The following is a 25,156-nucleotide window of genomic DNA, read 5'->3' as shown; positions in this document are numbered from 1 at the left end:
TTTGTGTCACTTGGTGACAATAATCTACTGTATCTTGTTGTTGTTGGTAAATAGTGATGGGAGATTTAGCTGTCTAGCTGAATCCCACTGGACTGAATCACTAATCATTCTTAGATCTTGACATGAAAGCCAACCATAGATCTGCCTCCAAAATGCCCTTCAAGGTGCCAAGTTCCCAATTTCCCAGTCCAAAGGATGAGGGTGCGAAACTGATAGACGAGGGTGTGAGGCTTCTCTGGAAAGAGAGAGAGAGAGAGAGAGAGAGAGAGAGAGAGAGAGAGAGAGAGAGAGAGAGAGAGAGAGAGAGAGAGAGAGAGAGAGAGAGAGAGAGAGAGAGAGAGAGAGAGAGAGAGAGAGAGAGAGAGAGAGAGAGAGAGAGAGATTGCAGAATACTTACCAATTGAATCATTAATCTTTCATCAAAGTCTGAGAGAGGCAAAAAAGAGAACAGCCCAATCTGGTAAATGGAAACCAATTCAGTTAAGATTCACTATAACATGAAAATGCATTTGTCAGGTAGTGGAACTTCCAAATACCATTTATTAGAAAGTAAAATTTGTTGGTTTGTTTATAAATGTTCTTTATGAGAATCAAGCTAGCACTTTGATCCTGACTGGTTATTTTTAGGAAAAAAAAATCCTAACTTAGGAACATTATTTTTTCATTCTATTTTTAACCATAAACTAACATTTGTAAAACTTTCAGGTAACAAAAACCAAAATGTTCTCTGGGATACTGGGAAAAGAAAAAAAGAAAACAGATATATAAATTGAGAGAACAGATAAGAAGCATCTTTAAATTATGGAATATATTTTTGCATCTAAAAATCAGGGCCAAATGTGCAATTATGCCACATACGTTTATTAATCATGTGTCTTAAACCTCACAAAGCAGCATCAATACAAACAAGATGCATTGCCTGATAAATGACAGATCTCTCATGAAACATGTTGGGACCTTTTTTTATTTTTTATTTTTCATTCTATTTTTATACATCTCAGATCTTTTTTTTTTTTTTTTTGATCTAGCTTAAATGAAAACAAATGATGGATGATGTACAGACACGTTTGCACCGCATGGGGCACAAAAGCAGCTTATATGTTGTCTATCATATCTAACTTTCATAGGCTTGATGAGGAACATTAAACAGTGTGGATCTGTTGGCATCTGTTTTCTTAATTTACAGTAAATAAGTTAACGTATATTAAAGCAGTATCGCAAATTGTTATTCTAGTGGGTAAAATGTAATTGTTATTTGTAGGCTATTTTTGTTAACAACGTAATTTGAAAATGTAACTTTCACTGTGTTGACTGGAACAACCAATTGTTTCGTGTATTCGACCGCCATCTTGTGGTGAATGACGTAATTTACGTGTGCCTTTCAAATGGACCAGGTGACCCCGTAACAAGTAGTTATGTATCCTTCCAAATAAAATAGTTTTTCTCAATAACCTTTCCTATTCCATTTTCAAATAGCATTTCTATCAATAATAAGTAATTAAGACTTTAAAATACAGTAAAATACGAATAATTATGAAAAATAGGAACTATTAAAGATGATGAATCTATTTAGCAGCGGAGGGATACAGGTGAAATCAGGTTAATGAGCTGACTGAAGTTAATTGAACGTCATTTCGGCGCGGATCGAAGAAGGGGTAAGAGTCAGTCGACGATCTCTAAGACTTAAATGACTTTATACATATATTCATAGACAGTGTATTGCTCCTGACAGTTGATAAATAGTTTATTTTCATATTAAAAAATGGAAATACCATGTAAAATGTCTCAAACCATCAAATTTAGATTGTCATCTTGTTTTGTCAGTTTCTGACAATCAAGTCGTTAATACTAACATTAACTTACATCAGTTGCACTTATTACACGACGAGAGTACTTTATTCAAGTATTTCGGCGATATGTAAAGTTATTTCAAAACTTTCAGGTTGACTTTTTTCAGCAAATAAGTTAGAGCTTTGTTACAAGCTCATTAACACGTTCAGTTTATTAACTCGAATAAAATATTTAAAATAAAATATTTAACACAGTAATTTGGTTTAAGATTTCTTTTAATACAATAAAGTTACCGTGTATGATATTTACGTTAAACTATTATGCCGAAATAACCTTAATCCATTTTACAGGCCCAACGGTCACTTATTAAGTTCGAACTTGTCAGCGAACTAGTTATAACCTGGACAATAAAAGTGCACTTTTTAATAAAATGAAATCTAAGTTAAATGTTCTTATTATGCTATTCAAGAATTTGAGTTTAAACCTAATTAAGACACGATTTTATTGTCACGTGGCCGCTGCGCGCCATGTGGATGAATCACGTTTTAAATTCATATCGCAAGATTCCTCAACGCATTAACTTATATACATTACCTCGTTTTTCGTGCATATAATGCCTCTAATTGTCATTTGGCTGTAGATAATTACTTTGACGATGAAATTAATGTTCGCAAGGATCATGATGATCTTTGCAGGGATCCAAGTAACGCCCTTTTTTACGCCGAGAAAAGTTAGGCCTAACGTTACTGCGTTTTAAATTATGGGAAATACTTCCAGTTTGGGGAAGTTCCACTCAAAAGATTAAAACAAATCATTTTAAACCGTAAGGTTGCCGATTTCGATGCATATAATCAGCAGACGGCAGAGGAACAACATAACAACGTAACGTTAATGCTTGGAATTTCAATGTGACGTATATAGCAATAATATCTATGGAAAGAGCTTTTTTGCATCTGATATTTTTTCACGCTTTTTATTCCGATGTTACAGTATAAAAAGGACAACATTTACCATTTGTGGTGTGCTCTCATGATTTCATATAGACAACTATTAATTAACTGGAACGGAATGCTTTAATAATCCATCCTTATCTCCCATTTTGACTTACATTTACTTAATAGCAGTGTTTACTTAAGTGTTTTATAGCAGGTAACTAATATTTATTGTCAGACAAAATAATTAACATTTTGCAATTTAAGTGTTTCATAAAGTTTTCATTAGTTAAAAACTTTAATTGACAAAAACGAAAAATAAACAATACTTCTATAACATTTATTAATCCTATTTCATGCTAATTTCATAATTTACTCGTACATTATTACAATAAAAAGTTGTATTTTGTTAAAGGGATATAACCCAAAAATTAAAATTACCCCATGATTTACTCAGCCTCAAGACATTCTAGGTGTAAGACATTCTTCTTTCAGACGAATACAATTGGAGTTATATTAAAGATGTCTTGGCTCTTCCAAGCTTGATAATTGTAGTTAATGGCTGTCTGTCTTTGGAAGTCCATCAAAGTGTATGCATCCATGATAAAAAGTGCTCCACACGGCTCTGTGGGGAAGTAATAAAGCATTCTGAAGTGATGTGTTCGTGTTTGAAAAATATCTGTATTTAATAGTTTATCAACTATTATAACTGCATTAAAAGAGTAACACTATGGAAGCTAGTTATTTTAGTTGATAAAGTTTTAAAAATGGATATTTTTCTAACACGAACACTTTGCTTCAGAAGGCCTTTTGTTAACCCCCCAAGAGCTGTGTTGAGCAATTTTATGATGGATGGATAGGGTTTGTTGGACTTCAAAAAAATAAATAAATAATAAAAAAAGTCCATTGACTTCCATATAAGGCTTGGATGAGCCAGGACATTTTTTAAAATAATTCTGATTGTTTTTAATGTCATTTACACATTGGATGGCTTCAGGGTAAGGGTGCTCCGATCAGGATTTTTGGGGCCGATCCCCGATTACTGGAAGCTGTATCACCCGATACCGATTACAGGGTCTATTTGAAGACTTTTATTTATCATGTAGTATTGCTTATTAAACTATATTTAACAACAATGTACATAAGTATTACATTTAAGGGAAGACAATGTATCATTAATTGACACCTGTGTGTTTATTTGCAAGCAACATGTCCAGCAAATTAACTTCTTGCTTGGTTTTTGGGAGCAGCTTAGGGCTTGACATATAACTTTCCTGTAGAATATTAAATAAAAGATAGAAAATCTTTAGAGTCTTTAAATTTAGCTTTAGACTTAAACTAAAAATCGCAACAAAAAAGGCTATAGCCATCAGTTTTTCTAGTACACTTAAAGGACCGCAGGTAGGGCTGGTTTATTATGACGTGTGACGTGTCGGCGTCATTGATTACGTTGACGCAAAAAATATGTCAACGCAAAATATGCGCGTCGTTTCTGCAGACCCAAAACAAAAAAGGCGGCGCCGGATAGTAGTAGCAACACGAGTGGCTCCTCAGACTATCAGAAGTGCAAGCCCAGACTTACCATTGGGCTTGACTGGACTCAAGCCCATGGGCCCCGCCCAATAGGGGGCCCCACCCATTTACATTTGATTTTTTTCAGTAATTTATCAGTCATTTAATTTTTCATTTAAAGTTTGTTGATTGGTCTCGCATTGTTAGTCGCTTATTGCAAGTCGCTTATGTTTCAGGTCTGTGGTTATAGCTTAATTATACGCTGAGTTTCGGTATATGAGATGCGTTCCAGTTCACACGCCGTGCACCCGTGATTTTCTATAATTGTCTTCTTTTACTTCCTATTTTTTAAATCCAGGCAATTGGTTGATGAAAGATTGATTAAATTTACAATGCTTAAAAAGGTGCAAATTATTAACTTCTGTGAAAATGCAGCACTGGCCCATTAGGGCAAGTGACTGATCCGTTGACTGGCCTGAGTGTCTTTCACGCTGGCCCCAGTCCATCGGGCAGTCCTTTTTGTCGAGCCCTGATTTATATTTAGCTTGAAGGATAATTATCGGCTAATCATGATGACAAAAAAATCGGTAGTCGGTATCGGCTGAAAAAAATCCTGATCGGAGCATCCCTAATCTTGTCTATAACTTTACTTGTGTACAGGACTTTGAATTGGAATAAGTCAAAGCATAGTGAAGAAGCATCAAAATGACAGGACGAGCAAGAGCGAGATCAAGAGGCAGAGGTCGTGGTCAGGAGCCTGCGGCTCCTGGCGCGGTGAGTTTTTTAAAAAATAATCATTTTAATATGATAAAACTTTATTGAAATAACCTAATTAATATTAATTTGTCTGAAGCAACCACCATTATCACAAGAGGCTGCAAAGCCTGTTATGCCCACTCCACCTGAAGGACAGCTGGTGGGCAGAGGGAGACAGAAACCTGCACCTGGAGCAATGTCTGAAGAAGGTAAGTGCATTAAGCGCAACAAGTGGAAATATGTACTATATACTCTGTACTATGCTACAGTGTACTATAACATTCATGAACCCTATTTCTTGGTCTTTACCTTGTTTCTTCCTGTAGTGATGCTGCAGATATCTGCTGGCTTTCAGCAGGTAAAGATAGGGGAGAGAGGTGGGCGCAGGCGGGATTTCCATGATTCTGGTGTCCACACTCGCCAGCTCATGGAACATGTGAAAGAGTCCAAATCAGGTAACACCAAAATGTTAATGAGCATTTTTGCCCTACTGCAAATGTCAGGGTTGGGTATTGACTCTGGTTTCTTGATTTGATTCTGTTTAATAATTTCTACTTGATTATAAATTAGATTAAGTTAGAAGTTAGAATCCTTTAAATGCGAATATTGCAGTTCAAATGACAAAAAATCTATTTCAAGTACATTTTTTTTCTTAATTTATCAAAGTGTCCCTAAATCAAGTTTCCACAAAAGCATCAAGCAGCAAAACTGTTTTGACATTGATAAAAAGAAATGTTTGTTTAGCAGCAAATCAGCATATTACAGTGATTTCTGCAGGAACTTGTGACACTGAAGAATGAAGTAATGATGCTGAAAATTCAGCTTGGCCAGTACAGGACAAAATTACAAATAAGCTTGCTATGATAGTCAGTGTTCAGAAGCAACACCGCTAACAAATTTTTCCCACCGCGGCACCGCTCATCCACTGTCAATTTGATTTTTTTAAATAAAATCATTTAGTTCAGTTAGAGAACAGACACTATTAAACTGAACATGTCTGCTTAAAGGGACAGTTCACTTTTATCTTACCTTAAGGGCATCCAAGATGGAGGTGTCTTTGTTTCCACAGTATTATCAATTTTGATATTTTTAGGTCAAACCGTTCTTGTCTGTCAGTCATATAATGTCTGTCAGTCACACAATGGTGTTTTATAGGGGCCAACCCTGGGTTCACCTCAAAGAGCATGCACAGAAAAGTCCAAATTAAACATGATTTAATGACTTAAGTTATATAAGTTGGTTATATAGATATAAGTTGAACATTATGGAAAAATATAGAACACTTGAATGAAGAATATAAGAAAAGTAAGCGATAGTGGAAGTATGACATAATTTTGATTGTTGAGGATTAATTTTTTAGTGTCTACATGTTATTGTAATAGTCAGGATAAGTTGTTGTTGTTGTTGTAAAAGGGGTTAGGCAAAATAAGTCTTGACTTCAGCCTAAACCCCTTCGGTCAGTATTTATGTTATTTTTTATTTTTATTTTATATATTTTTTTTCTTTCTCTCTTTTGTGTTACATGATTTATGACATGATTTCTAAATGACTGACCGAAGAAATAAATAAATACAAAAAAATACAATACAAATGTAAGGTCACAATTTCTAAATAGCCTTGCCCTATACTGAGGTCACAAAAGTGATCTTGTTAGGGATGGTTGGAAGGTGTTGCCTGCACACAAATATAGCTTAGCCTATATTTATACATAATAATTATATATAATAATGGCAAAATGTTTAATAGGTGCTTGTGTTGTTAAATTGAGCTTATATCCACTGTAATTTTAGCTAAAAAAAACACACAGTATATCTGTGTTAAATAGGAATCCATATTGTTAATCTCATTCTGGGCACAGTAGGCTATGCATCTCTTGAACTGTAGCTATTTGCTTTCCCAAAGCTAAGCTTTGATTGATAGTTTGCAAACTGATTGTTTCAGTTGTTCGTTTAAAACTTACCTTAAACAGCTGTTTAGTTTCGCTATTTAGACCTACATCTTATCTCGCAATTTATGACCGTTAACTGAAGCGTTGTGCGGGAATTCACACTCGGCTTGAAGCTTCTTTGAACATAAGCCCCGCCTACTTTGAATTCATCTCCTACTCAAAGATTTTGAAATTGACAAGCTGTTGTTAGTCTGCTGAAGCAGCTCAGACGAGAAGGACAGTCATCATCGCGATGTACAATATCCTTGCAGCACCAAATTAAGTTAATATTAGGAAATTATTTCACAACTCACTCCACAGCAAATCCTTAAATTAATGGTATTAATTTAAGGACAAATTCAGAACAAAATGAGACTGAAAAATAAGTGGGCTACCCTATAAGATATAATTCAAATAATAATAGGACAAAGACAACATTTATTTTTAACATCAAGTTCAAACGAATTAAGTTGAATCAAAACTGAAACTGCACAGACGTTGAGCTCGTGCATCTCAGTAGGTCCAAGTTTCCATATTTTCGATGTAGCCTAACATTTGGATGGTTAACTATTTATGTAAAGAAAGCTGCCCAAACTTTTTATAAGTTTGGTTGACTGTATTTTATTTTGATAATGATCAGGCTTCTATAATGTCAAATCTAAAAGTGCTAGAACTGACATATTGTGTGCGGATGTGAGACGCTGGCATGATCACTTGGGATTATTTCCACAGCAGTGGAAACAAATGACTACTCTTTTTTATGGTCATACAGATAAGACAAGAGTACATTATTCAAAATGGTAAAGTGTCCATTTTTTTATTTGGGTATTAAAAAATGTCATGCCTTTTAAAAAATAAAGAAAACAGGATGCGGGTTCATGCTGTCTCTGTCTCCTTTTTGGCACACGTGCTGCGAAATCAACCAACATACAGCAAATAGTCTGCTTGATGGACAGACATAAGAAATACAGATATTTATCCATCTATAGAAACCTTTGAGTATCTACTTTGTATTATTTGACGTTAAATGCATTATATAAATCACTTTGAAATAAATAGCATGTTTTCAGATGATAAAGAAAACACGACTTATTGTCCATTTTCGCGTTTTTGCTATAAACATCTCTAATTGTTAACATTTTACAACATTAGTATTTTTACTGTATTTGTTGATCAAATAAATGCAGCCTTGATGAGCATAAGAATTTTTTCAAAAGCAATAAAAAAGTCTTAACTTTGTAATCTCTTCCTGTGACAGGTGTTTCAGGCACTGCCATTGAGCTGAGGGCCAATTTCATGCGCCTTCTTTCACGTCCTCTGTGGGCTCTGTATCAATACCACGTGGACTACAAGCCACCTATGGAGTCCCGACGCCTGCGCTCGGCTTTGCTTTTCCAGCATGAGGAGACTCTGGGCAAAGCACATACCTTTGATGGAGCAATTCTCTTCCTCCCAAACAAACTGCACAATACTGTATGTTTTTACATCGAGCTCATTACTTAATTTAATTATTTTTTGTGAGGCTTTGGAGTGTGGATTTGATTTGATGTTCAAATCAATACGTTGATTTGCCTGTAGGAGACAGTCCTGTGCAGTGAGACCAGAAATGGAGAGAAGGTTGAGATCACTGTCACACTGACCAATGAACTCCCACCATCCTCTCCTGTATGCCTGCAATTTTACAACATCCTCTTCAGGAGGTAATCACAGAATCCACTCTGTTTGAAATACAGTTGTTGTTTGTGAGGTGTTAAACTTCCAGTCCTGTTTATTTTGTGTTGTAGAATCCTGAGGATACTAAACATGCAGCAGATTGGACGCCATTACTACAATCCTGATGATCCATTCAACATTCCCCAGCACAGGTTATGAAAGTAGTGTGTTGTGTGTCTGTGCACATATACCTGCTGCTGGAGAATGGTTGTACAATGGAACATATCTGCTTGCAGGTTGACAATTTGGCCTGGCTTTGTGACCACCATCCTTCAGTATGAGTCGAGCATCATGCTGTGCACCGATGTGAGCCACAAGGTTCTGCGCAGTGAGACGGTCCTTGACTTTATGTACAGTCTGAGGCAGCAGTGTGGAGACCAGCGATTTGCTGAAGCCTGCACCAAGGAGCTTGTGGGCCTGATTATTCTGACCAAGTAAAATGAGCATACACTTGCATATACTCTGCCAGCTGCATGTATTTGATCAAAAATACAATAAATCAGTCTTATTTTGAAATATTACAATTTTAAAATATAAATGTGAGTTTTTCTTGGATGGATTTAATACATGAGAAAGTATTTAAATAATTTGCAAAAGTGTTTTAACGTGAGAATGTACAAACTAATGGTGTTAGTAAATGGTGTAATTATTATTTATAGGTACAATAACAAGACATACAGGATCGATGACATTGCTTGGGATCATACCCCTAACAACACTTTCACGAAGGGAGATACAGAGATCTCGTTTAAGAACTACTTCAAAACGGTAGCTTAATAATATAGGGACTTATTTTGATACCAGTTGTTGAATTTTATGGTCATACTCAAGTCATTTTCCTCCTCTCCAGCAATATGGTCTGGACATAACAGATGGCAACCAGGCTCTTCTGGTTAGTCATGTGAAGAGACCTGGCCCTGCAGGACGGCCTCCACCGGGACCTGCCATGCTCGTTCCAGAGTTCTGCTACCTCACAGGTGAGTATTTTGAAAACCCATTAAAATGGTTTGAAGAGTGGCGTTTTCTTTCATGTGATGTATCTGGATGCACTGCATTCTTTTTTTTTCTCATCCTCATTTACTCATCCTTTTTAATACCTAGTAGTTTATTGCAATCAGGGTTTGTACAAAGTGCTTAAAATGCTAGAAGCACTTAAATTTGACTTAAATTCAAAGGTACAATTTGTAATTTTTTTGCTACCAGAGGTCGCATTTTCAAAACAATAACAGACAAAGCTTGATGACGCTATGAATGAGAGTGGAACGATGGGAGATGTAGTTTTCACCATCCAGAGACGTATGGAATTCACGAATCAAGAATTATATCAGCTAATAACTTAGTTTTTATATTAACTGTGCGTTTGATCTTTGACTATAAATGTGTCTTCCTTTGGTTCGCTTTTACGTAGGCCTATTATATTCGTAGTCTTTACTGTGGTAAATTAGAAAAAATGCTGGAGATTAGATAGTCAACCTTTTTATTTGCACGTCAACCCCCCATATAATATTGATATCTACATTGGTATAGATATCAATATTAATTCAGATATCTTGCTAGTAACAATTACAAACACTCATCATAAATTATCATTGTTAGTAGTGAAAATTAAATTATTGATATCAAAAATAAAGGTTTTTACCAGTTGAAATCAAGAATTAGCATTGTTACTATTAGAAATCTAATTCCTGATTTCAATAACTACAATTTTAACTAGAAAAATTGTAATTTGTTGATATTAAGAATTAGCATCCTGGTAATAAAACGACTCCCTGACCTGTATGCATTTGTTTGCCTTGAAGGATTGACTGACAAGATGCGAGCGGATTTCAACATCATGAAGGATCTTGCCTCTCACACAAGGCTGAGTCCTGAACAGCGAGAGAGCAGAATTAACCGCTTAATCTCCAACATTGACAGGTTCTATTCCAGCCCTATTGATGTGTTTTGTTTCTTAATTATGAGTATTTTGTATATTTTATCGGCTCTCCCATACAATAGAAACGGAGATGTGCAGAATGAACTTACTACTTGGGGTCTGAGCTTTGAGAACCGACTGCTGAGTCTGAATGGAAGAGTTCTGCCCTCTGAGAGGATTATACAGGGAAGCAGAGCGGTAAGACAGACAGCTTCACATCCCAAAAGACATTATTAATGTAACAGTTTCATTGAAGGCTTGATTATTTTCTTTCATTTTCATCTTTTAGTACGAGTATAATCCATGGGCAGCTGACTGGTCTAAAGAGATGAGAGGTCTCCCTCTGATAAGCTGCATGAATATGGACAACTGGCTGATGTTCTACACACGCCGGAATGCAGACGTTGCCCAAGGTCTGCTTCAAACTCTCAACAGAGTGGCTGGGCCCATGGGAATCCGCATGCAGAGGGCCATCATGTGAGTTGTGTGAAACTTTAAAAGTTCAAAACTTTCCATTCAATTTTCATGTTAAATAAGCATTTCCTGCTCAAACAGGATTGAGTACGAGGATCGTCAGGAATCTCTCCTGAGAGCCCTGCAACAGAACGTAGCACGTGAAACACAGATGGTGAGACTAGCAATCGCGTTCATGCACAGTTTGAATATCCAGACTGAGCTTTTGTTTCAAACTGCTTCTGTGCCTTCCATAGGTGGTTGTGATCCTGCCTACCAATCGAAAGGACAAGTATGACTGTGTGAAAAAGTTCCTGTGTGTGGACTGCCCCACTCCCAGTCAGTGTGTGGTGGCTCGCACCATCAGCAAACCTCAAGCGCTCATGACTGTGGCCACCAAGATTGCTTTGCAGATGAACTGCAAAATGGGAGGAGAGCTGTGGAGTGTGGAAATCCCTGTAAGACTCTCAAATGTCTCTGTTGGCTTGTACCAAGTGTCCGATTCCAAATTTAATCTTTGTCTTTCAGCTGAAGCAGCTGATGATCGTAGGCATAGACTGCTACCATGACACTGCTGCTGGGAAGAGATCTATCGGAGCACTGGTGGCCAGTCTGAACCATGGCATGTCCAGGTAATATAATGATTTGAAGTTGGCACTGTTTAAAGAAATACAAGCCTAAAATTATGTTGGACTGATTAGGCAATAAAACTAAAGTCTTAGTGTGAATGTTTTTCAAGAAACTGCAAAACATTTGAAGTAGATGGAAGCTTTGAGTTAGAAGGGAACTTTGCATTTTCGTTATTGGTTGACTAGGTAGTCATTAGGATTTCTTATTGAAAATAATTCATTCTGTAGTTAAAAGATTTCAGAATCAGATTATGTGGTTGTACATAATTGTTGTATAATGTTGCTTTCATTATTTTTTTTCAGGTGGTTCTCCAAGTGTGTCTTGCAAAACCGTGGTCAGGAGATCATCGATGCACTGAAAGGGTCGTTGCAAGGTATGAAATGTTACAAAATCATAATCTTGTAACTCACCGTGTCATTCCAAATCTGTTTGACTTGAAATGAGTCCGGTGGGTTTTTGGTTAAATGCCTGAAATAAGGTTTATGGCGAACACAATCTCAAAATATTAATTGCAATTAAATACATCAGTTATACCTCAGTGATTTTTTTTTTAAATTTATTTATTTATTTTTACTTATGAAAAAAGCAGTTGTTAAGTAGTTGAAAGGCACTACAGAGTTTGTTGGTGACATTAAATGTCATCCCATCCCAAGGAAAACTCCAATACTTGCTAGTCTACTTTCAAAGCCTTGTTTATGGTCTTGCAAACTATTATCTCAAACATTCCAACTTAAATGACATTGAAAGAGTTGTCAGAAAATTACTCGGGGTTCATTTCTAACCTAACTAGCTTTATATCTTTTATTTATTTTATATAAACGATTTTAATTTGTGAAGATTATCTTGAACAAAATGTAAGAATTCATTTAGCTGGTTACATCTTACATTCTGCCGCAATAATCCACAAGCCATTGGAAAAATATCCTGGTCAAGGGAAAACAGGGTGATGTGAAATTGCAAGTTTGCTTACAAAATACATCATCCCTATACTGAAGCTGTGTGTCTCTTTAGCTGCTCTGAAGGCCTATCTGAAGTACAACAATTGCCTGCCCTCACGCATCATCGTGTACCGAGATGGAGTTGGAGATGGCATGCTGCAGAGCGTGGTGGACTACGAAGTTCCTCAGATCATGCAGTCCATCAAGACCTTGGGGCAAGATTATGAGTAAGCCGCACTTTATGAAGACAAATTCACATGTTGAATTCCCTTGGTTGTATTCACATTTTTGTTTTGCATACAGGCCCAAGCTGACAGTTGTGGTGGTGAAAAAGCGCATCAGCTCCAGGTTCTTTGCCCGGATTGATGGCAAAATTGCCAACCCTCCTCCTGGAACAGTCATTGACTCTGAGGTCACTCGTCCAGAGTGGTGTGTATAGATTCTACTCTCATCACAATACCGGAATTTATAACTTCAATACGATACCTTGAAAAATATTGATATTTGATGCCTCAGAGCAAAACAGACATATTTCCTACCATACAGATTTAATTTTAGATTATTTGGGTTTGTACTGAATGGACACATTTATTTGTGTAAACCATAAAGGTTTTTAAAAAGTCTTGCAGTTGATTTTAAAAACTCTTCAGATAGCCGTTTTAGCCATTTTGTATTAGTACAATAATGCAAACCGCTCATCTTAATGCTAACGTCTGCTTTCAGGTATGATTTCTTCATAGTAAGTCAGGCTGTGCGCTTTGGTTGTGTCGCACCTACGCACTACAATGTGATATTTGACAGCAGTGGCCTCAAGCCAGATCACATGCAGAGACTCACCTACAAACTCTGCCACATGTACTACAACTGGCAGGTAACCCATGTAGATCAGTATCACACGACTGCTGATAGCTCTGCAGTGCCATGTGCCGTCTCATGTATTCTTCATGGCTCTTTCTTCTTTCTCTGAAGGGGATTGTCCGAGTGCCTGCACCATGTCAGTATGCCCACAAACTAGCCTTCCTGGTTGGTCAGAGCATTCACAAGGAGCCCAACATGAACCTGGATGACTTCTTGTACTACCTGTAACCTGCTTAAGTGATAAGATGGAGGGTCTGGAAGAATAAATGGGCCATTCTTAGTTTCTTTTACTGTTGAATCAGTTGAGTGAAAGTATAATTTTTGTTTATATCCGTACATGTGTTGAGAGGGAAGCAGGTACAAAAATGTTTGTAAGGGAGAAATGCTTATGGTCCTACTTTTTTTCTTTTAAATATTCTCTTCTACTGTTCTGATGTCTTGTGAAGATCCCTGCTTTATGTAAAGGGATAGTTCAGATCATAGATTTCTTGGTTTGTGTTGAATGAAACATTTATTTTCAAATTTCCAATATAAAAGATGAATAATTACATTTGTAGTTAATGTCTTAAGCGTTCATGTACTGCATTCATTCATGTGTTGTTCGTGTTTCACACAATTAATTAGACCGTAGTTGTAAAGTGATCAACAAGGAAAGAATTTCCATGTAAACCAGAAGTATTGGAAAGAGCTAAAGATGAGAAAAATAAAGTATTGATGTGTTGTTGAAATGCGTCAAGATTGAGTCTTTTTTGAAAGGAATCGATTTGAAAATATTAAAGCTCAAATTAATATTGCTTGCTGTTTTTTTTTTTGTTTGTTTGTTTAAAACTAAAAAATAATTAAGACCACGGGGTACAGTGCAAGTGTTTTGAGAAAATTATGTCATTAAAGTGAGTTCAATAATATATGAAGAGTTCAGATGCAAAAGCCTCTAAGTGCCATTTGAAATTTTCTTCTAGAATGGTCATTTTTATCAAGCTTGTATATTTAAGTTCAGTAATTTCACGTAAATTACAATTAATAGGTAATTTTAATTGCCATTTGTGAAATTACTGAACTTAAATATACAAGCTTGATAAAAATGGTCATTTTAGAAGAAAATTTCAAATGGCACTTAGAGGCTTTTGCATCTGAACTCTTCATATACTATTTCTGAAAACATGGGCATGTGAATGAATTTTCAAATTTCACTAAAGGTTTACTATCAGAGGGTAACTGCAGGCGGCGCATGGAGGCTCAGTGAACCCATTCCTCCATTGAGTCTCCTATAGAAATCTTATTTATCTTAAAAAAATTATTTTAATGCAAAGAACTCATTGAAAGTAATCTATTAAATCTAATATCTAGGAGGAATGAGCTTTCACATACAAGTTCATTGACCCTATAAAGGCTAAATTAATTTGAGAACGATAATGGTATAGATTGGGCCATTTTGCCGATCGCTGAGGAAAATAACAGACCCCACGTGACGGCGTCATGTACACTGGTTACCTCGCCATGAATACAATTTACACCTGAAGAATGACATATTGTAATAACATTTAATTGAAACAGGGAAGCAAACAATAATAAATAGGAAAAAACAACATGACAAAGCATTGCTGTTTCTATGGTTACTACCACCCTGTTTCGTGTAGCTGCGCCCATAATCTAACCTAAACGCGCAGAAGAAGAGAGCGCGAGTTAAAATGATGGCAACCAAACAAACACGCACCACTTCATAACTGCATTAACTTTTAACGTTAAAGTTTTATTTGTACGCGTTTATCGACAAGTTACTAACTCCAACGGTTAATTCATGTACTTTCTCCGACAGACTTTAGTTTGTCGTGATCTAACGTTAGTCAGGACTTGCAATGGACATTAATGCGCGCGGACCGCTACTGGTGTGTACAATCAACAGGGGATAAACGACGGATCAACGACTTACTTTGTTATGAGGGACAGACTGGCCGATTTAAACGCGGTAAGTGATTGATAATTAACCAGTTAGACTAACTAATTGTTGTTAACAGAGTCGACTCAACACTATATGGAGATTAATGTGTTTTATTAACACAAGTACCACATTTTACATAAAACTATACATTCATATTTGGGGGTAACTTTCTTCATTGTTTATGTCTTCTTCTAATGTTTGTGTCAGTGTATCGGTCTTCCTCTTCCTCCGTGCTCATCTGTGTTTTTGTGCTATGTTTTAGGGCAGGCAAAGTGCCAGCGAAGATGGGGGTGTCATTGTGTCCATGGAGAGAGATGACTTTATGCAGACCTTTTTCAGAAAGGTAACGTTAACTTACAGTTAAATTATCTTTATGAAAGCTGCTCCTCATCTGTACACTGTTGTTGACAGTAAAATGCATTACAATGAAGTCTTGAATCGATTATTATAATCAGATAATTGTTTCATCAACAGTATGCCAGATATTTAAAATATACGTTATTTTATTATTGTTTATTTCTTAATATTTTAAATTAACTTTAGTTAACATGAATTATGAATGAACAATACTTCAGCGTACACTAGCATTTATTTAATGTTAATTTCAACATGATACATTACAATCAAAAGTTCTATCTGATAATATTTAATGCATTGTGAACTAACATGAGCAAACGATGAATGACTGACTGTATTTTTTTTAACTAACAGTAACAAAGATTAAATAATAAATACTGTAACAAATGTTTTGTTCCTTGTTAGTTCTTGTTAGTTAATACAATAATATTAGCTAATAAAACATTCTAAAGTGTTACCTTTATTTCAGTTATCAAAAACTGTTTTTAATTGTTTTATAGTTAGTTAGTTCAGTAGTTAGTTTTAATACTGTAGTTTTGGTTAACAACAACACCGCTGAAATTTACACTGTTTAAATGCATAAATTAACCAATTAATAATTAAAAAAAACATTTAAAAAAAATAAAATAAATCGTGTTACAATTTATTTTGATAGCCCACTTTAGACATTCTACTAACAATAAGTAACTTGCAACTACATGTCAAATACCAGTCATTATAGTATTAGTAGCTAGACTTAATATCTGCTAAACACTTTATTTTGAGGGTCCCTCAACAGACATTCTACTGACTATAGTAACTTTGCAAATACATGACAGCTTGGTCCACTAACCCTGATCCTAACTTAATAGTCTACTATTAATACTCTAATTATAGTTAGCAGAAAGCGGACAATCAAAATATACTGCAATCTTAAAATGGACCGCTGATATTAGGTATCGCACCATCATAATGTACAGTATTGCATTTATAAGACAAATATGAAATTTAATTACAAATATGTTGCGACATGCATACCCAGCAGTTCACATCTAGAAGCCCACTAAAGTGCACACTAAATCATTAATAAAACCTTAAGGTTTGTGTTGAACTATGTTTTACTTTATTTCAGGTGGAGGAGGTCAGAGGTGTCATCGATAAGATCTCCTCCCTAGTGAATGAGGTGAAGAAGAAACATAGTGTGATCCTTTCAGCCCCCAACCCTGATGAAAGTAAGTCACCCCTACTCAAAGACTGTGAAATTTGAGCAAAACAAGTAAGAACTAAATGAATTCTGTATGGTCAGGTTAAATAGTTTTTAAAAACAAGGTGGTCAAGTTGAAGGTTCAAACCTTTTCAGGGGTGATTTATGAACTAACACCATTGAGCCTTTGAGCAAGGCACTTAACCCCAGTTTGCTCCCGTGAGAGCAGTAAGAACACAGAACACATTTTTCCATTCCACTGCACTGTGTTTCCTTTACTTTCCCTTGTCCATGTAAACACAGCTACTGTTTTAATCACAAAATGTGTGAATTGCACCTACAAAGCTGTACCAAACCATACCATGCAGTGGAAAAGCACTATGAAAGGCTTTCACACTATTTAACTCTGGTTTTATATATTTTTTTAACCTAGTTAGTTAAGCGATGTTTAACCTTTATCATTTTAAAAGTGGGCTAAAATGGGTTAATATGACACTGAGGCTAGAAAACATTTCTCATATGCACAGATTGCGCACACATACATATGGGTAATTTAACCTTTTGTAATGTCTTGGCAGTGTTCATGGGTTGAATGGCGTCTGCTCACAATGACCAAATATATAGAAAATAAAATAAATGGGGAAAAGAGACCCTTTAAAATTTACTATAGGGAGTCAAGTTTGGGCATGCAAGGAATCACTGTTTCCCCCATCCATTCTTAATTTTTAGTCAGTGTTGAGGTAAGTTTTGGCTGTTACTTGCAGGGCATGTATAGGACATGCAGGCAGGAATGTAAGTTTGAGATAAAGACATCTGCAAGGGTGTGAGTGTTTCTGCAACAAATTCTATGCTCTGTTTTTCTTCCACACACATGTTATATCTCGGAGATGTATCAAGTTGATAGTAAAATTGAATGTGTTTCTGGAATCTGTTTGAGGATTGTGATATTTCACCTATTTAAGGTGAAATACTTTACATATGTGTACATGCCTGCATTTTATATTCTTCTCATACTGTATATAACTCACCACAGTGTTTTTCCAACATTTCAGATAATGTGAAATGTTGTCATATTATGTGAAATAATGTAATGTAACATAATGTGCATATTTTGTTTTTATTTTAAAAAACAAAAAAACACTAACTTTGGTTTCCAGTGGTTTATTTTATTATCTATTATCTGAGTTGTATATCAAGTGAACGTCAGGCCATGAAATGTCAAGAAGGAGCCTTTGCATTTATATGATCAACATACAGTAAAACGGTAATATATAGTAAAACGGTAATTTACTGTATGGATCAACATACAGTAAAACAGTAAAATAGTAAAGCAGTAATTTACTGTATGGATCAATATACAGTAAAACAGTAATATAGTATAGCAGTAATTTACTGTATGGATCAATTTACAGTAAAACAGTAATATAGTAAAACGGTAATTTACTGTATGGATCAACATACAGTACAACAGAAAATACAAGAATTTAATTTATTTGAAATAGAATCTTTTGTAATATTAAATAATGTAATAAAATAATGTCTTTACTGTTACTTTCGATCAATTTAATGCATCCTTGTTGAATAAGTGTATTCATTTCTCTTATCCCAAAATATGACTTTGCTATCAGAAACAAAAGAAGAGCTGGAACAACTCACTGTGGAAATCAAGAAACATGCCAACTTTGTCCGGAGCAGCCTCAAATGTGAGTTTGATGTTGAGCTGCTACTGTCTGTTGATGATAGTAAAGCAGAGATCACCAATGCACTTGAAAAAATAAATAAATAAGTTCTGATCTATTTTCTCTTCAGCAATGCAAAAGAATCTACCTCCAGATGAGCAGGAATATGCAGTGGATGCACGCATTCAGAAAACACAAGTGAGACATTTCTCTCTCTTTTAAAATCCTACCATCCTGTACCAGCATATTTCCATCCCAAACTGATTTATTTCACTTACTGTTTCTTTTTTTTTTAGTACACCAACTTGTCACGTAAGTTTGTGGAGGCAATGACACAATATAATGAAACCCAAGTGTCCTTCAGAGAGAAGAGCAAAAGCAGGATTCAGAGACAGCTGGAGATCAGTGAGTCACGCATATGAATGATACCTGTTAACTAGACTATTGATTTTTGACAGATTTCCACTTAAAATTACCATACTGTATATATTTTAATGCATACACTGTATATTAATAAAAAAAAGGCCCACTTATTCCTTCTTAGAAAGCGTAGGTGCTGCCTTGTTTTACGGTTTGCTTATCTTCAGTCCTAGTTTTGGTTTCCCTTTTTAAATGATGAATATAGATATAAAATATATTGAAACCTGCTGATATAGAGTTATTTCCTTACACGCAGGAAATCGCAACTGTCAGCTGTAGTGTTTGCAGTGTGTTTTTTGGCCCAGACGCAGCCGACAACACAGTCAGCTTTTGTCACCAGTCACATTAGCTCTTTGACGTTGACTGGGTGTGTCATTACCTGTTTGCTAGGGATGAATGATATTAGGTCGGTATTAGAGATTTCTTTTTTTTAAATATATCAGTATTAGCTAAAATTAGATATTTAAGTTTGCAACTCATCTTATATGTTTACCTTTAGATTACCCTGGCCTTGATCCAAGACTTACCTCAAAATTAATCTTTAAAAAAGTGCTACTATTTAATAGTTATTAATTTAATAATTAATTATTAACATGTGAAAATTATATATTAAATGTAGTCTTTAGCCAACATCATAATGAATATCTGTTTTTCATACTGTACATAATGTGGTGATGCCTAAATACACTTGTAGCATTTAAAATGATTAATTTTAGTTTAAGCGCTTTATTTTTATATTATTTAGGCAAAATAGTAATAGAATTTGGTCCAGTATGGGCAAAAATGTTTGCCTATTCATTGTCTTCCCCTCTTATCACATGACGTTCTGCTCCTGAAATATAATTTGAGTAGTGTGTGTGTGTGAGAGAGAGAGAGAGTGTGCGTGTGTGCATTAATGAGGTACTTTCTTTGCTTTACGACACGTGAAACGGAGCGGTTTGTCACCAGAGAATGTAAGGTGAGTGTTACCTGGGCAACAGGCCTCCAGAGATCCTGCTGTACCTCTGCACAGTGGGCCAGGAGCGGAATGTCATGTGATAGTATATTGAGTCATAAGTCATGTGACTTATATTCGCATGAAGACCCAGTTACCTCAACTTTGCATTTAAAAAAAAAAAAATCCATGAAAAAGGTTTTTCCAAAAAAGTTGACTTCATTTCAATGCTTCAGTTGTATGCTATTTTAAGTCAGTATTTGAGGTTCAATTATGTTGTGAGATATTTATATAAGTATGAATACGTGCACTTGTGTGTGTGTTTTTTTTCCAGTGGCCTTTGCATTGATGGCCTCATTTTCCCAGCTGAATCAATATAGTCCCCAAGGCAGACTTAGCATGACCACACACACATCACAGCCATTTATCCATTGAGAAATGACAAATTTACACACAGGCAGCCATTTGTCAAACAAATAATGGCCTAAACAGGATTGTCCAGTTCGTGATGAGAGTGCTGGTTTTTTTTTTCCTGATCTTTTACACTTTGAATATTGTAGCTGGAAGAATTACAACTAATGAGGAATTGGAAGAGATGCTGGAGACTGGAAACCCTTCCATTTTCACCTCTGATGTGAGTTTGCTTCTCGAAAAATGCTTATTTCCAGTCTTACTCTAAGCTGAAGGAAGGAATATTAAAATACTGCAGCTCTCATCTAGAGCCAATTTCCTTTGGCTTCTCATCTTACTGTTTTTGTGACATGACATGAGAGAGACTAATCTTTTCAACAATTATGGAGAATTAGCACCCTCTGCTGGCTGTTTCTCTGCATTTTGTGTAATGGTCTGTTTAAAGCAGGGATGGCCAATCCTGCTCCTGGAGGAGAGTCACTGTCCAGCAAAGTTTGGCTCTGTCCTCAATTAAACACCTAAATAATCAAGGTCTTTCTAGAAACTTCCAGGCAGGTGTGTTGAGGCAAGTTGTAGCTAAACTCTGCAAGACAGTGGCCCTCCAGGACCGAGTTTGGACACCCCTGGTTTAAATGGACAGCTCGCCCAAAAATAATAATTCTGTCATCATTAACTACATTAATAATACATTTAAACCCATATTTCTAATATGGAATACTAACTAAGAAATTTTTAACTAATATTTTACATATTTTTTTTTCTGAGCAATTACACTTCCATTCAAAAGTTGAGTGTTGATGATTTTATATATATATATAATTTTATATATATATTATAAAATCTTATGCTCACCTAGGCTGATAAAAAAATACAGTACAAACTTAATTTGTGAAAAATTATTGCAATTTAAAATAACAGTTTTCTATTTGAATAGATTTCAAAATGTAATTTATTTATGTATTGGCATAGCTGAATTTTCAGCATCATTATTCCAGTGTTCAGTGTCAGAAATCATTCTAAAATGCTGATTTGGTGCTTAAGAAACATTTCATTTCTTATCCTCTTTGTTGCTCTTACGGTTTAAAAAAAAAAAGAGCATGTTTTTAACATGAGGGTGAGTAAATGATGACACAATTGGGTGATCTGTACCTTTAATGTTCATGCAGTGTTGTCACAGTTTTTAAGTTCCTAGAGGCTATTAAAAGATATCCTTTGATTTCAGATCATCTCCGACTCCAAGATAACTCGACAGGCCCTCAACGAGATCGAGTCTAGACATAAAGACATCTTGCGGCTGGAGTCCAGCATTAAAGAGCTACATGACATGTTTGTAGACATGGCCATGCTTGTTGAGACTCAGGTACAGTATACAGTTATCACTTATCTTTATTGTTTGTCTGTTCACTTATTTAGTTATCCTTTATTTAACCAGGCAAATCACTTAAGAACAAGTTCTTATTTTCAACAACAGCCTGGCAGGAGAGTTAAAATCTCCTGAAAGACATACAAACATACATTGCCATGCACATCCATATACATTCAATTAAAACATTTATAGGATATGATAAAAAAAAAAAGGTTTTAAATGCAGAGATTGTAACATGTGCCTCTAATTTCAATGACTTTTGTCGCACATTCCAATCATTTGGAGCAGCAAAACCAAAAGCAGAACGACCATAAACACTTTTCTTATTAGTTAGCATATTGGTTTACTTGTTAGTTGTTATTAGCACTGCATTGTGCATTCATTCGTTGATTTACTCATTTCTGTTGTACAGGGTGAGATGATTGACAACATTGAAAAGAACGTAAACAATGCAGTAGAATACGTCGACCATGCTAAAGTGGAGACCAAGAAAGCTGTCAGGTACCAGACACAGGCCCGCAGGGTAAGAATAAAAAACCATAGAGAAACTGATTAGCTATGAGATTAAAGTCTGGAATGCACTGCACAACACAACTTGAACAGATTTTAAAACACTAGACATCACACATTTGCCAACAAGAAAAAATTCGGCATCATACTCTAAACATCCGAGGATCAAGTTGTTCCAAACACGGCAAACTCAGGCAGAAACATGTGCCTTGTTATTAGGAGACACGACAATACGCAAACAATAATGTGTTTGAAAATCAGCTTAAAATATCAAAGATGTTTGACTGGATGGAATCAAAGTCTTATCGCTAAAAGAGGCTTTGTCCATCATAGACTACATGATTTTATGCGAAATCTGTCGACTCCCGTTGCCCAAAATCTGCAGGCTGGGCTCTGACTTCCGGCAACTACTGTAGCGTCAACTCCTCCCGACATTAAATCTTGGCAAAACCCATGTAGTGTATTCCAGCCACATTATCCCCCAGTTCCACAGAAAAGTTTTGAACCTAGTCCCAGACTAAAATGTTTGAGCTGTTTTAACTGAAAGCAACTATATCTTAAAATATATCACTGCTATTGTTTTGTCCCAAAATGCACACCAGTAGGGTTGGGTATCGAGAATCGAGTATCGATTGGAACCGAGACTAACTTTTCGTTTTTCCCGGAATCGTTCAAAAGTAAAAATTTCGATTCCTAGTTTCGATATTCACAGTCCGCCGAGCGGAAGAAGAAACCGCTGAACAACACCAACGAAGAAGCGTCTACCGGAAGTGTTGGCACAACCACGCGAGTTGAACATGAGTACCTTACGTCGGCGATCCAAAGTGTGGCTTCACTTTTCTAAAAATAACGAAATCTCGGCAAAAAGCAAAATTTGTGACAAAAGGAGTATTTTTACAGAAGGAGTATTTCCTTCAGAAAGGATTATTTCCTTCAGAATTGCCGTTGGTTAGCTAAACTTTTTTGACCCTGCCTCTTAAAAGAATCGGAATCGAGAATCGTTAGGAACCGGAATCGAAACAAGGAATCGGAATCGGAATCAGAATCGTTCAAATTCAAACGATGCCCAACCCTACACATCAGTATTTCTTCTAAGTCATGTGCATAAAAGCTACTTAAATGTCCTAATTGGACTAAGGCCTTTTCCTTGCCTAAATTAAGCTTTGTCTGTCTAACTAGGCCCACTTTTTTTTTTTTGCCTCCAATCAGAGTTTGTAATATTCAGAAATAATACAGCCCTATAATAAATGAGACTGTTTTATAATGAACAGATTTGGAGGGGCTTGAGCTCTTTAGCTTTGCTCTGTCACATTATGTACTACAGGCTACAGAATTTTGTTCTACAGAATTTTTATGTTAACAAATGCTTAAATGCAATCATTATAACACTTTCTTTTTGTCTTGTACAGAAATACATCATTCTTGCTCTTATTGTTTTGTCCGTGCTTGGTGTGGTCGTGCTAATTGTTGGCTTGTCTGTGGGCCTGTCTGCTAAAACCACCACTAACTCCGCCTCCTCCAGTTCTAATGCAGGCAATCCTGTCTAAGCATGGTTATCAAGGTAACAGCCAATTACCAACAATCTCATCTTGCCTACTTTCACTTTAAAGGGTTTAAAAAAAAGATTCAAATAATGGCAGTTTATTTGCTTCTAACAAATTACAAAAAAGGTACATTTACATTTAGTCATTTTACATAATGATCCTTTTCTGTTGTTCTTTATCTTGGTGTCACAGAAACTGGTCTATGTTGGCATTTGTGGAGCCGTGTGCATCATCATTCTTCTCGTCATCATTGTCTTTGCAGTTTACAGCGAAAACAAATAGTTTTTTGTCCTGCTACATACAACACTTTTCTTGATTTTATTACCAATGAATTGTGGTCAAAGACTTTCCTCTGAGTTGTATGCCTTGCCACTTACTATAGCAACCAGAGGTAATTTTCTGTCTTTTATTTATTCAATGCTGGTAAGTCAATTTTGCACAATAATGAGTAATATTTTCTAATATTACAATACGTTTATTTGGGTACTTCGTTCTTTGGGAGGTCTGACTGACAATGTGGAGTTAAATGCAATCCAATAAAGTGCACTTAAGATATGCTTTAATAAATAAATAAAAAAGGGAGTCACAAGTTCAAAATAATTTGTTTCAGCTTTTACGACTGTTCGATATGACAGTTGTCTCCACACAATATGAGGTCAGATCTGTGAACAATGTTACTAAATAAGTTTTAATCACTTAATGTTTTTCTTTTTTGTCTCTTGCATATGACTGTATGCGAAAGGAATGTTACCAAATAGTCAAATGCTCACAAAGTATATTGTAAAATAAATGAGTTGCTCACTCTGCTCAAAACTGCCATACTGTGTCCTTCCTTCTGTTATTGGTGAATGTTCATCACATACAATTGTGTTCAAAAGTTTGTAGTTTTATTCAGCAAGGATACATTTAATTATCTCTTTTAATCATTTACATTGTTACAAGTATCATACTGAAACTTTAATATTGATCATGTTTAGAAATGTTTCTTGACCACAAAATCAGCATATTAGAATGATTTCTGAAGGATCAAGTAACACTGAAGACAGCTTTGCAACACAGAAATAAATTACATTTGACATTTTAATATATTTTTTAAATTTTAAGAATATTTCACAATATTACAGTTTTTTACTATATTTTAAATCAAATAAATGCAGTCTTGGTGAGCATAAAAATCTCCTTTAAAAAAATCTCACAGGCCACAAACTGTCTTATGGTATAGTAAATATCGCTTTTACACTTTTACGCTTTTTTATTTACATTATCTTCTTTAGCATGGTATCGGTCAACTGATAATTATCCATATCCAGAATGTCCAGAAAACATTATACCATTGTTTTAATGAGAAGTCCTCAACACTCTGTTGATGACATCATCCTCACCGTTAC

General features: G+C 35.6%; 2 protein-coding genes across 4 annotated transcripts; both read left to right on the top strand.

Moving 5' to 3' along the window:
- Nucleotides 1–1,400: 1,400 nt before the first annotated feature.
- piwil1 (piwi-like RNA-mediated gene silencing 1) lies at nucleotides 1,401–14,147 on the top strand. The gene is made up of 21 exons (XM_039681427.2): nucleotides 1,401–1,655; nucleotides 4,896–5,009; nucleotides 5,089–5,200; nucleotides 5,318–5,446; nucleotides 8,177–8,391; nucleotides 8,497–8,618; nucleotides 8,703–8,783; nucleotides 8,868–9,065; nucleotides 9,291–9,399; nucleotides 9,482–9,608; nucleotides 10,431–10,548; nucleotides 10,630–10,744; nucleotides 10,836–11,023; nucleotides 11,102–11,174; nucleotides 11,257–11,457; nucleotides 11,528–11,631; nucleotides 11,932–12,002; nucleotides 12,641–12,794; nucleotides 12,871–12,996; nucleotides 13,291–13,438; nucleotides 13,537–14,147. The coding sequence occupies exons 2-21, from the start codon at nucleotides 4,941–4,943 to the stop codon at nucleotides 13,651–13,653; spliced, it is 2,577 nt and encodes an 858-aa protein (XP_039537361.1). The 5' UTR covers nucleotides 1,401–1,655; nucleotides 4,896–4,940; the 3' UTR covers nucleotides 13,654–14,147.
- An 833-nt stretch (nucleotides 14,148–14,980) lies between these two features.
- Nucleotides 14,981–24,587, top strand: stx2b (syntaxin 2b). 3 transcript variants are annotated; one of them, XM_089119524.1, is made up of 11 exons: nucleotides 14,981–15,391; nucleotides 15,627–15,707; nucleotides 16,833–16,932; nucleotides 18,533–18,607; nucleotides 18,714–18,781; nucleotides 18,880–18,988; nucleotides 20,498–20,571; nucleotides 21,571–21,708; nucleotides 22,127–22,237; nucleotides 23,961–24,071; nucleotides 24,106–24,587. In XM_089119524.1, exons 1-10 carry the CDS (start codon nucleotides 15,362–15,364, stop codon nucleotides 24,048–24,050), a joined length of 876 nt encoding a protein of 291 aa, XP_088975650.1. In that variant the 5' UTR covers nucleotides 14,981–15,361; the 3' UTR covers nucleotides 24,051–24,071; nucleotides 24,106–24,587. The 3 variants fall into 3 exon arrangements, with proteins under 3 accessions (XP_088975650.1, XP_039537375.2, XP_039537369.2); XM_039681435.2 differs by adding an exon at nucleotides 23,634–23,785 and having other exon boundaries at nucleotides 14,986–15,391; nucleotides 23,961–24,587; XM_039681441.2 differs by having other exon boundaries at nucleotides 23,961–24,587.
- Nucleotides 24,588–25,156: the final 569 nt, after the last annotated feature.

Source organism: Pimephales promelas, chromosome 14, assembly GCF_988280905.1.
Source record: "Pimephales promelas chromosome 14, fPimPro1.hap1.1, whole genome shotgun sequence".
Taxonomy (NCBI): domain Eukaryota; kingdom Metazoa; phylum Chordata; class Actinopteri; order Cypriniformes; family Leuciscidae; genus Pimephales; species Pimephales promelas.
This window is presented reverse-complemented; position numbering and strand designations above follow the sequence as displayed.

What these genes read in the sequence shown, in the direction of transcription:
- piwil1 (XM_039681427.2), top strand. Translation starts at nt 4,941, where the DNA reads ATGACAGGACGAGCAAGAGCGAGATCAAGAGGCAGAGGTCGTGGTCAG. An exon ending in TTAATCTCCAACATTGACAG is followed by an intron (nt 10,549 to 10,629) that starts GTTCTATTCCAG and finishes CCCATACAATAG; the next exon opens with AAACGGAGATGTGCAGAATG. An exon ending in TGTGGAGTGTGGAAATCCCT is followed by an intron (nt 11,458 to 11,527) that starts GTAAGACTCTCA and finishes TTTGTCTTTCAG; the next exon opens with CTGAAGCAGCTGATGATCGT.
- stx2b (XM_039681435.2), top strand. Translation starts at nt 15,362, where the DNA reads ATGAGGGACAGACTGGCCGATTTAAACGCG. An exon ending in GACTGGCCGATTTAAACGCG is followed by an intron (nt 15,392 to 15,626) that starts GTAAGTGATTGA and finishes GCTATGTTTTAG; the next exon opens with GGCAGGCAAAGTGCCAGCGA. An exon ending in AGCCCCCAACCCTGATGAAA is followed by an intron (nt 16,933 to 18,532) that starts GTAAGTCACCCC and finishes CTTTGCTATCAG; the next exon opens with AAACAAAAGAAGAGCTGGAA.